General features: G+C 40.6%; 1 protein-coding gene across 1 annotated transcript in view; it reads left to right on the top strand.

Annotated features, from left to right (window-relative positions):
• MYOF (myoferlin) overlaps window positions 1-12,948 on the top strand; it is a 107,323-nt gene that overhangs the window by 20,731 nt on the left and 73,644 nt on the right. Inside the window, exons 4-5 of the mRNA XM_063307394.1 lie at window positions 5,357-5,465; window positions 7,041-7,131. Coding sequence (XP_063163464.1) covers window positions 5,357-5,465; window positions 7,041-7,131 — 200 coding nt within the window. The remainder of the gene's footprint in view (window positions 1-5,356; window positions 5,466-7,040; window positions 7,132-12,948) is intronic.

Below are 12,948 nucleotides of genomic sequence, written 5' to 3'. Positions count from 1 at the left end.
TTTGGGGTGTTTGTTTTAATTTTTTTAACTTGCTTGGAAAATGACAGATAAAACAATCATATTCATGCATCCTGTGGCGTGAGGCACATAATCTAGTGCATGCCACCAAGGGCAAAGGGAATGCAGACTTATTGGCAGGAAGGAAAATGGGTTAGAAGTCACTGGCCCAATGATTGTTTAAGCCTTGTTAGTATCAAGCTGATTAAGTGGCCAGGAATGGATAAATGTGAGACCCAGGACCTTGAAAACCAAGTGAAGTAAGATTATTTTTAAAAAGAGTTCTATAAGGACAATTATAATCTAAGGAGCTATTAATAATTTTCTACGATGTATAAAGGATGTGTGATAAGTGAAAAATACATTAACATGAAAAATACCTTTTTATCTTAAACTATGAAAGCAGTTTTCCTGAAATAAATGGATGTCTTCAACTCTGTGATGGAAAGTGGTTGAAAGGAATTTTCTAAAGGCATCTGTAACTCTTGGAGTTTAAAGAAAGGAGAGGACATGGCCAGCTATGACACCATTGAAGAATTTCTCTCTCTCTGCTTGCTTGCTTGCTTGCTTGCTTGCTTGCTTTCTTTCTTTCTTTCTTTCTTTCTTTCTTTCTTTCTTTCTTTCTTTCTTTCTTTCTTTCTTTCTCTTTTCAAAAGTGAGTCCTTGTGGAACCTGTCAACATGAAAATATGATTAATAAATGAATTGCTCTCATTATATTGTCATATAGAATAAACATTTGTGCTTCTGTTCTGAATTTGGAGACCTGTAGAATATATTCAGAGTTCTAATATCAATTGCCAGTTAAATCCATCGTGAATAATTTATTCTATGCACTAATCCCTGTCATTTCCTTCCTTCCTTCCTTCCTGTCAGAAGGGGGAACAAGAATTCACATGCTCAAAAAGTTTCATATGGTTTTATTGAAATGTGGAAATAGCCATTCCTGTCCTGAAAAGAGGAAGTGAGATGCATACATTTCTGAACATAAAGAAGTAGATGGAATCTGTTTTGTTATTGGAAAGCCACTGTTGAATGGAACCCTTATTTCCTTCCCTCTGGGGTGATTCACTAGAAAACTGTTATGAGGAAATATTGTTCTCAATAATGTTCTGGATTCCTTAGAGGAGTGGTTCTCAACCCTGGCAACTTTAAGACATGTGGACTTCATCTCCCAAAATTCTGGGAGATGGTCCACCCTTATTAAAGTTGCTATGGTTGAAAAACATGGCCTTAGAGGCTCTCACTACTGTAGGATATTCATATCACTACCATAGGATATTTATGCCTTTCCTAGGGAGAGAGGGATATGAATTGGGGTCTTTGAATTTTGAACTGCTTTGAACGTCCAGAAGACTTTGGTGTTCATCCCCTGCCATTGCTACTTTTTATTTGTTTGTGTATTTAAGCCTTCAGTCTTGATTCCAGCAAACTACTTGGGCAATCAAGGTAGTCTTTTAAGTCTTCCAATCATATGAATATTCTCCATTCCTGATCTTGTAAATTTCAAAATCAATTTATCCCCATATTTTGTAATAACAAAGTCATATATTTTTATGCTGTGATGCAAAATTGGTGACCATCACATCTTATGCTGAAGACTGTAATTTTAACATGCACTCTATGAAGAAATGCTTGCTAATTTCTATCTATTCTGAATCATTCACTCATGGGAAAGAATGAATGATCCCAAGTTTTTGTCATATTATGAGAAAAGAGGAAAAATATCACTCTGTCCACTTCTTCAACCCTAGACTTGAATTTTGACATGCCTAGGATCTAGGATGCTTCATCCACGATATGGCTACTGATCAGGGCTGCAACTAGGCGGGAGCAATCGGGGCATGTGTCCCGGGCGCCGTGCTGGTGGGGTGCCAAAATGAGCGCTGGGGGGTGCCAAAATGGGTGCGGAATCCATGTTTGCCCCAGGTGACACAGACCCTAGTTGCAGCCCTGCTACTGATGCAGTCAGGGGCTGAGCTCTACCAGCTTCTACTAGCCATGATAGGCTGCTGCTGCAGGCTCTCCCGTGCCATTTTGGCTTGGGCTGCAAGAAAGACTGGACATTTGTCTTCCAGTGTGATATGGGGATGATGATGGATTCTAGAGACTTGCACTGATGATGTTACCTAGCTGGGTAATGAAACATCTGCAAGAAAACAACCAAGCTCAGAGAGCACCAAGAACTCCAAGGTTCAACCCTGGGCTCACCATCACAGTAGGAGAAAACCAAGATGTGACATAATGGAAAGTGCCAAGTGATACCATAAACAGACTGGTAGGAGACTCAATTTCCAAGTGGATTTGAGGACATGTCTGTTAATGCCCCAAATCAATGTCTGATCTTGGGAGGGACAGCCAGCTCTGTATTGTCATGCCAATGTAGGATGAGTCTTGGACCTGCATGACTCAGGGCATGACTCAGAATGAGTGGGAAAACTTGGGAAGGCTCCAGGGCGGGGCTACTCTGAACCTCTTAGTCTTCCACGTTCCAGCTCTGGACTGTGTTTTCTCTTATCTTGCTCCCCTCCTTGGAATGTGCTTCCTCCTTCCTGATAACCAGCAGTGTTACTGAAGTCCATCACAATTGGCTTTGTTCCCATTTACCATAGCCATTATGTATACTAGTTGGGTTTACACATTATAGTAAGCTCATAATATGGTTTGTTTAACTTTGGCTTAGTGTGTTGAATAATCTTAGCTTTTGTGATTTGTAAATCACAGTTTATGCCTTAATGTATACACTATTGCAAATCTAATCTATTGTAGTGTATTCAGTAAATCGATTTTTCTCAACCTTGGCAACTTTAAGATGGGTGGACTTCAACTGTTGTCCAACATGCTGGCTGGGGAATTCTGGGAGTTGAAGTCCACCCATCTTAAAGTTGCCAAGGTTGAGAAACACTGCAATAAATCATAGTTAAACAAATCAAAGCTTAGCATGATGTGCCATCCTAGCCACAGTGTCAAAACAAATGGACAGTCTGAAACTTCTTCAGTTGGGCGTTTCTTCCATCCTGTGCCTCAAATGAATATTGTGGAGAATGAAAACTTTTTTTCTTTTATAATTAATACCAGTTTAGTGGAAGTGGTTTGAAGCCACTTCTACAATCGTTTTGCTAAAAAAGTGAAAGAAAAGGGGGGGGGGAAAGGAAATACTATTATATTACTTCTGTGATTGTGAATAACAGCGGACTTCAGAAAGGAAATGTTCAGAATAAATATTATAACGGAGTTGTCTCATTTGACAGTTTCAGGAACCACACCCTTATATCTCATAACAACAATGTACAAGTAGACTCCTAATCAGCAAGGCTTTGATTTTTTTCCAACTTGCCCTTCCATTTCTGCATAAAATGAGAGTTCTCTAGCCAGATTATTCATGAAATTAATTTAATATTTATTATATTTTTAAGCAGTATTTGAGAACTTCCAAGAGAATCTAAGTACTACACCAAATGCATTTTATAGCTATGTAGGTATTAGGATTTCCTTATTATTTCTCTAAAACAGAGTATGTTAGAAATATTTTTTGTCATGCAGTATACTTGTTTAGAACCATCAGAACATCAGCATGCATTGCAGATAGCACTGAACAAGAGGATAAGTCCCTGCCCTGAGTGAGAACCCTGGACATTGCAGTTACTATGGTTTATTGAATAACCAATTTATTTATTTATCAAACTTGTCACCGCCCATCTCCTCCCACCAATCATAGTGGCTGGTTTACATGCATGCATAAACCATACAAATCGTATTATAACTTTACACAATTTGAGAACTCAATCTATAATTTGACTGAGAGCAACCCAATGGAAAAAGTGGCTAGAGGTATAAACAGGTCATAGTTATTGCAAGTTAAAGCTACCTATGCCATCTTCTGTATATAGCAGATGGAAACCATGGTTTGGCTAACCAAGGATTGCTGACAAAGCCACAGTTGGCTGGGATCACATCTCTACTCTAAAGCATAGAGTATCATAAACCATAAATTATGGTTTAGACAATCAAATCACACCCAAACCCAAAAGCAAACAAATCACATATTGTGTGGACCTTGTCAATCATTTCAGAATAACATTAGTTTTTGTTTACCATTATATCAGTTGCTGATCTGCAGAAAATTACACAGACAAAAGGTTTGATTACTTCGAATAATAGTACATGTTGCCAAGAAAAACGCTCTCCCTGTTCTCCAAAGAAAATGGAGAACATACCTCTTTTTGGTATGATGGCAGGACATGACTGAGATCATGCAATGACTCCTAATTGCTAATTAATGCATAGTGTGGTTGGGTGATAAAAGGAAACCGAATGTTGAACTCACCCATGATTTGGCACTCAAAAACATTTTTAAACTGTTTTTCTCTATGTAAACTGTATATAATGAACTTAAAGTCACCTGTGCTTTGCTATGGGAGTTCATTATTGATCCAACTCTGACCATATAACTTCCTCATCGCTTCTAGTTGAGAACTGAGGCAGTTCTGTTTATCCAGCATTCACTGGGGAGGGGAATAATGAAACTTATGGCTGACCTATACATTCAACAAAATACTTGATTTTCCCATGTAAGACAGTGTTTTAGAAGACTAACAGAAGTTAGAGTATTTTTCCCAGGAATGCTAAGGCAAAAGGCACATTAGAATCATTCTCCTTGTAGTGCTGGGCTTCTGTATGGATACAGAGGAAGTTCCCTCTTGAAATCTGAATATTTTCCAAGATTTATGACTTTGCTAAACATGTAACTCATTCTTAAGATGGATGCAGATAGCATCTTTTAAAATGGCTGTAGCTCTTAGGCAGCCAGAGGAATGCAATCAAAGAGGGTTTGGATAATGCTACTCACATGCATTTGCTGGATAGTTATAATACTGTTGCAATGATTAGCCAGGAGGCAGCACAGTCCCGCTTTGGCTAGAAGTTTTGCCTGTGGATGGAAAGTTTTCTTCCATCCAGAATTACTGTTAAATATGAAGTCTAAAAATGTGTGCTTAAGTGTGGGGTAACTGCTAGTAGTACTGCAGTGTGCAGATCTTTTACAGTTTAAAGCAGTGTTTTTCAACCTTGGCAACTTTAAGAGCTAGCTGGGGAAATCTGGGAGTTCAACTCTCTTGAAGATCAGAGTTATAATCCAAGATATTTGGAAAATATTAGACTGGGATTGGCTTAAGTTTTCAGCCCATGGCAGTTGCAGTATTTGAAAGCTTTGTACAATGTAATAAACCAGCCCATATGCGTGATCAGCAGTGACTTTCTAAATCTCAGGCATAAACTGGCAACTAGTCAAAGGAAAGCATTGTTTTTCATTTAATACCATAAGTATCCTCTTGATAACATGTTTCCCTCTTTTCTTGTAGGCTGATTGGCACAGCATCAGTAGCACTCAAGGAATTAGTAGGCACGCAAAGTAGATCTCTTCCATACAAGCTCATTCCCCTGTTAAATGAAAAGGGACTAGAAACTGGAGTAAGTGTCCTCTTTATTTTTATTCTTTGGCTGGATGAAACATTTCAAAAACAAGCATGTACCTGCAGCTGCAATCAAGGATGTTTGAGGGATCAAAACTGGCAAGTCAGTGGATAGAAAGTTGTGGTACCAACTACATACAGGTAGAATACAGATAGTCCTTGTTTAGCAATTGCCTCGGAGAGCAACCGTTCACAAATACGATGGTAATAAATGGTAATAAAAAATTTATTTTCTGACCAATGTGCATATCTATGACAGCAAAAGCCTTTGGTGTGAAACTGATTAAAGTCTGGTCAGTTTCAGGCAGCAATTGCAAGAGGGTCAGAGGGTTCTAATCAACTAATTAAGGCCACAGAGCTGAGCTTGTTAACTTGCCTTAGCACTTACATGTGCTGTGCTGTAGAAAAAAGCAGCTCAGAAGGAGATTGCTTGATTAGGCCATCTCCCCATTCTGCGAAGTGGCCAAAAAAAAGGGGGGGAAAATGGGTCAGGCACAGGACACTGTAGCAGAGAACTTTATCTGAATGAGACAGCAACCAGCAATCTTTGCAGTGTTTCTCTCTCTCTCTCTGTCATGTGTTCACTTAGCGACCATTTTGCTTAACAACTGAGTCATTGGAACCAATTGCAGTCACTAAATGAGGACTACCTGTATGCATAGAGACTGGAGCCTAAGGAGAAAGGCAATACTTTGCCACTTACCATTTTGTGCAGTCACTGTTGTTTTATGCAGTCATGTGCATGTTGCCTTGTTCACATGCTTTCTTTCTCAGTGGTATCTTTTTCTTCAGGCATATCACAGATTTAAAAGCACTGATTTGAATATATTCCAATTTTTTAAAAAAAAGTAGCTGTTGTGCAACACACAAACCCAGAGAGATAAAGATTTGTGGAATGTTATCATAACATATGTATTCCTTGAGCAAGTCCAATTCATCCAATGAATGGAATAAATTCTTGTGAGAGAGAAAATGAGATTAAAAACAGTGAGAAAAAGGAGGTAGTGAGAAGAGACAGGATTGTTTTGGTGGTCAGGAGATGAAGAAACAAAATAAGTTAAATAATGGTTCACCTGTCCTTGTTTATGCCATATAATATAATAAAATTGAAAGATTTTTTTAAGGTGCTGCAAATTACTCTTTAAAAAAATCACTGTGTATTATTAATAACTATGCTTCTCAACTCTATTACTTTACTAATGAGTATATTTGTGTTAAAGTGACTAACAAGACAAAAATATAAAAGTTGAAAAGCAAAAGATCTATGTATTTGTTTTTAGTTGTTTAGTATATTGTTTAAGCCATTATAGCATCCTTCTGAAATGTAGCCCACATTTGACTGAAGTGCTATGTATTTATAACAGCCTTTAAATACTAAATCCTTAATAGTAATGTTAAGGATCCAAAGGATTGTAGAATTAGCTTGGTGAGCCCAAATTTGCTCATACTGTAGATGGAAATGGCTTTTGAAATTTAGAGAATATATAAACTACACAGATGGCATGCGTGCCCATACTACCCTCTTGTATTCATCCAGTGCAGTATTTGTAAGTTATTTTTTCTTTTAATTTAGGCAACAATTGATTTGGTGGTAGGCTATGAGCCACCAGCTGGGCCTCCCAACCCAAATGACCCAGGGGGAACTAACACACAGAGCACTGAAGGTATGCTATTCTTTTCAGCCTCCACCCCCATTCATCCTCCCTTAAGCAAAGGTAAGTAATAAGTTCTCCAAAGATATTAACCAGCCTGCCTGCATTTTAGTATCATATGGAAGAGCTTTAATCTCTCTCTCTCCCTCCCCTTTGGCACAGCTACGAGAAGATCAGAAACATCTTCTGATTTTAAAATAACTTGAGATATCTACTGCAGCTGAACTCAGGGAAAGGGGTATTGTTTATTTTTCATTATAATTAATGAAGAAATGGTTTGATGTTGGCTTGTTCAAACATTAATTTAAACCAACCAGCATCTCCTCAGGTGTAAACATAATGGGAAACAAGTACCCTCACAGACACTATGGAATAGGAGAGGGAGAGAGGAATGATGGCTATGAGAGAGCTATCTGTGTGTAACCATGAATGTTATTTTTACTAGTATGTGCTGTATTGTAAATTGTCAGATACACATGGCCAAGGTAGGCAGAATAAATGCATACCACAGAGACAAGGTTGGAAAGGAGTCTTTATGGCAGTGTTTCTCCACCTCAGCAACTTTAAGCTGTGAGGATTTCAACTCCCAGAATTCCCCAGCCAGCCTTGGGAATTCTGGGAGTTGAAGTCCACACAGCTTAAAGTTGCTGAGGTGGAGAAACACTGCTTTAGGACCTCAAGTTCAACCATGTGGTTTGTCCAAGAATCTAAAAAAAATATCTCTTCAGCCTCTGCTTGAAAACATCCAGCAAAAGGATGCTCATCATTTTTCTCTGTAATTTCCTCCATTGAGGAATGGCTCATACTGTTAGGAAGCTTTTCCTGACATTCAGCTAAAGTCTGTCTTCCTGTATGTTAAGAACATTATTTCACGTTATAGCATCCTTCTGAAATCTAGTGCAAATTTGGCTGAAGCCTGACCTACTGATAATGTAACAAAAGCGTGAGGCCCATTATTTGCAACTGCAAGTGCCCAAGGAAAAGTAAACACCAATATGACACAGCTCATGGGGAACTAAAAAAGCCTCAGTTTTGATAAGTTGAAAAGGTCTGAATCTTTCTGTTAGTCACCCAGTCTGCTGAATCATGTGCCTTTGACACAATCACATTCAGGGCAGACTGGAGGAATACTGTCCCCAATCTAGCACAAGTCTATAATGGCACTCCCCAATCTGGGGCCCTCCAGATGTCTTGGGACTGTGATACCTACATTTTCCAAATCTGGATGTTGCAGTTGGTCTCTAACCTAGTGTCTTTGGTCACTTTCAAGTGGCCGTGTCCAGAGGCTTGCCTCTCTGAGTTAGGCTATTTGCTAAATGTCTCAAGCCAACATCCCTTATAAGGAGGACTTCTTTGAGATGCAGGATACCGCAAGTTCCTATTACCTATGGATCCAGCACAAAGGCCCACTACCTTAAGTAAGTTGTAATTAAAAGGCAAGCATAAAACATGCAGAAATCTATTTATGTCTCATGCTGCTTTAAGAAAGTTTAAAAAACTGAGTCTAGCATCTGAGTTTCTAGGGAAACTCATTCCTAGCCCTGAGAACTGGCTGCTACCTCATGGCCATAGTAATAGCAATCAAAGTAGATGGAGGGAAGGCAGGAAAAACCAAGCTGGTACTTGGTCTATAGGTGCCAGCCCTTCAAGGTAGTCCAGACAAGAAACCAAGGGGGATCTTCTGCCTCTCTTAGACAGTAGGAGACTTGCAAGATTGATGCCAGCACTTCAAGGCAGTATTTCTCAACCTTGGCAACTTTAAGATGTGTGGACTTCAACTCCCAGAATTCCCCAACCAGCCATGTTGGCTGGGGAATTCTGGGAGTTGAAATCCACATATCTTAAAGTTGCCAAGGTTGAGAAACACTGCTTCAAGGTAATCCAGACAAGAAACCAAAAACATGAGTACTAACACTAGGCTTCCTGAAGGCCTACAATTGCTTGTACAGAGAACTTCTCTCCTCTAGTCTGTGATTTCCAAACACCCATTTCCTCAGGCAGATCCATTTTTTGAATGCCTAACCTCCTCCAGCATGACAGTATCACTCTTCTGATTGCTGACAGTTGGCTGGATGGCTGTCAGCAATCCTTTTACTGTATAGCTTGAAGGGAATATAGATGAACTTAACCCTGAGTCAAGTCCACAGTTTACCTTTCTGCAGGTCTGCTTCTAGGCATGATTTCTCAGATGAATAAGTGCATTCAAGATCAGGTGTCTGTGTGTGCATTCGAGTCAGTTTCTGACTCCTGGCGACTGCCTGGACTAGTCCCTGCAGTTTTCTTGGCAAGGTTTTTCAGAAGTGGTTTGCCATTGCCTGCTTCTTAAGGCTGAGAGAGAGGGACTGGCCCAAGGTCACCCAGCTGGCTTTGTGCCCAAGGCAGATCTAGAACTCACGGTCTCCTGGTTTCTAGCCTGGTGCCTTAACCACTATGCCAGACTGGCTCTAAACATGCTCTAGTAACCATTATTTTTAGTGACATCATGTCCTGAGGCAGTTGCATGAGGACTTCATCAAAGTGATCACTTCATCAAAGTGATCTAGGACTGTTCCAGGGCTTTCTCTTTTCTCCTGTTAACAGTGTTTGGGATGGGTGTGATCTAGCATCCTTCACTGACAATGTGGTGCCTGACATGGTGTCACGTGGGTCTACCTTGCTCTTATTGCCACTATAGACTGCTGTGGGCACTCCCCCTCCATCCAGTTGCTGTGATCTGCCCTGCAGGGCAATTTTGGCCTTGGGCCAGGAGATACCAGACAAGTGTTTCTAGCCTGATGCCTTAACCACTACACCAAACTGGCTCTCTCAAGATCAGGTAATCCTGAATTAAGGGCACAGCCAGACAGCTGTGTTAACATGCTACATTCAGTCTTTGGGTTAGCATAAATTGCACAAGCCCAATTTTGCTATAGTAACAAGGCTGGCAAGTGATGCTCTCCATACAGCTTTAAGCAAAGGACAACTATCACTGGATTCCACATTTGCCTCCCATCCAGTGTCACCGCCAAACAGACACACAATTCATCAGTCACTCTCCTTAGTCTGTATGGTGCAGGGCTGGCACCTTTATAAAGACTTTATCCACTTTTCACATTGCCAGCGTGACAGCTCACAGACAGCAAGGTGCTCTGCACTGTGACCTGTCAGATGGGCTATTTCTGAACACAACTCTAATGTCCTTTTGAAAGCAAGCTGTAACTTTGGTAGAGAAGTTATAGGTGCAGAGTAGGCTTGCTGGTAGAATCAGGAGGGAGTTTTCCTAAAAGCATGGGATGTTTGTTCAGAAGTAGCCTAGGTGAAAGATCACAGGCACAGGCACAGAAGACAAGTTGCAAGGGCCACTAGCACTGCATCTATTTCACTTTGCAGCCCTCCTTAGTGCTTATGACCTGTTAGCCAATTAGCGGATGTGGAGAAGGGGCATGGGGTGGAGCAGGAGGAAGCAGTCAGTAAGAAGCCAACTCTTTCCATGACCGGTGCTGCAAGGGAATGGCAGTGCTGCTAAGTATGTGGCCGTGGCTAGTAGCATGTGGAAATAATCCATAGAGTAGGCAAATGGTGCTGCACTGTTCTGTTAGAATTCTTTTATTTCCTTTCCAGGTTTGCTTGTGAGCCAGGATCAAAGAAACAGGCAGTTGCATGAAATTAAGTTCTTTATTCTTCGCGCAATAGCAATGGGCAATGGCGCAGGACCCCCTCCTTACAGCACATTATATACATTCCATTCAACTCCTCCTTTCCATTCAACTCCTCCTTTACATTATATACATTCCATTCAACTCCACCCCTTGCTCAGTTACCCATACTCCACCTTAGCATCAATCCATATTAGGAAGGTCCTTCCTTCGCTCTCTCTCAACATCATTCCATATAAGGAATTTCCTTCCATCCTTGCTAGGGCCTCTTGACCGTGATTAAACAATACCTTTCCTCTGGAGAAGCTATCCTTGGAATGTACACCTTATCTTGTTTCTTTGGGCATGTCTATCTATCAAGGCCTGTTGGAAAGGAAGAGTAAGAAAGCCAACACAGCTCTTCAAAGAAAGAAAACATGGTTGCAGAGCCATAATAAAAGTGCAAATGTTTCTAATATATTAATGCTAAATATAAAATATAGTTGTATGCAAGCTCGATATATGTAAGATCTTCTATCAGTTCCAAAGTAATAAAACCAATTTAAAAGGTGCAAAACACTTGGTTGGCAAAAGCAGCAGGAAACCTGGAATGCACTCATGGATGGCACAGCCAGAAATACACAGGTGGCAGATTCTGGTTTAAATGGACCATTTGTGCAACGCAGGACCAGCACTGTCTCAACAGAGCACTAAATTCATGCTTTAACAAACAGGTCTTGAACTTTTCCAAAAAGCACAAAAATAAGCCTGCCTAAGATCAGCGCAGTCCCAGAAAAGCGCCAGTCAGGCATTATGCAGGCAGCTGTCTCCAGAAGCCAACTGTTCAGGGTCTTCTGAAGCCCAAGCCAAAATGGGCAAGGAGGGCAGTGCCCCCTAAGGGTCAATAGGAGCCGGGTGGATGTCAGCCCTTAACTGCAGTAGCAACTGTGTTACAGATGAAGCATTCTAGACCAGTGCCCATGCCAATTGGGCAGGAGAGGAGAGAAAAGGCTGCATTTAAACTGGAACTTCAAGCTGCCTCTGCCGTGGGCTGGGTTTGAGATGAAGGCAACGTCATGAAGACCTTTAAAACCAAACCGTGGAGCATGCTTGTGCTGCAGTTAGAGGGAGGTGGGGATGAGCTCTTAAATAAACCACACTCATTCCACAACATGTCAAAATGTAAGTTGGAAGAATAAAAGGAAAAAAGTGGGCTTTCTACAACCTCTGTGCAAACATCCTTTCTAAATCGTTGCCAGCACTCACTGGGCTGAGGTTTCTGATGCTGATCTCAGTGCTTCAGGAATTTGATAGGAGGGGAAGTGATGTTTTAATTGCAGGCCATTTGTGGCTTTTGAGGGACCCATAGAGCACTTTAAATTGAGCTGGAAATAAGCAAAGAGAGATGATTAAGCTATCCCTGACAGTTAGTTGGCTGAGATAAGCAACATGGCAGCTGTGTTTTGAACCTGATGCAACTTACAAAACGTTTTGAAGTTCAGAAGGAGCCCCACAGACATCATGTTACGGTTTTCCAGTCTGGCTGTGCAACAAGGGTGTAAATGAAAGTAAGGAGTCCCTTTAATCAGTATTGACTCCTGGGGATTATATGGGCATGTCTAGGGTAGCTTTCTTGGCAGCTGTGTAGGGCAGTTGCTGGTGCCTCCTCCTGGGCTGAAATTTTCTTAGTAATACATAGTAATGCCTTTTTTCAGGATGTTCTTCTTCCCATCTAGTCCTGGGGTTTCTTAGTGGTCTCTCATCCAAGGACTACTGAGGTCCAACTTTAACCTACGCAGCAAAAACACTGCAGCACTCCAAGAGATGTATACATGCATCTTCAGAAGTGAGCCCCATTGAGTACAATCAGACTTATTCCAGACAAATATATGTAGAATGGCAGTGTTAATGAGAGTATCCTGGGTTCTATAAAGAAATATAATCTACCTCTGAATTCCTGCTTTTCTCAAGACATATAACACAATGCTTTCAGCCTTCAAATTGGAATTGAAACTGAAATCATATATTGCACATCAACATTAGCAATATGCAATTGCCACACCCTACCACAATGAAATTATAACAGGCATCTACTATAATGCCTTAATAAGAACTGTGTTATCTAAATAAAAGACTTCAGATAAAATTATTCAATGGATGTATTGCAACACTGAAATTGATAAGTAGGAGCCACATTCTGTATTTTAAAATCAGC

The sequence above is a fragment of the Candoia aspera genome, chromosome 6 (assembly GCF_035149785.1).
Source record: "Candoia aspera isolate rCanAsp1 chromosome 6, rCanAsp1.hap2, whole genome shotgun sequence".
NCBI lineage: Eukaryota > Metazoa > Chordata > Lepidosauria > Squamata > Boidae > Candoia > Candoia aspera.
The sequence above is the reverse complement of the archived record's forward strand: the minus strand, read 5'-3'. Positions and strand labels throughout refer to the sequence as shown.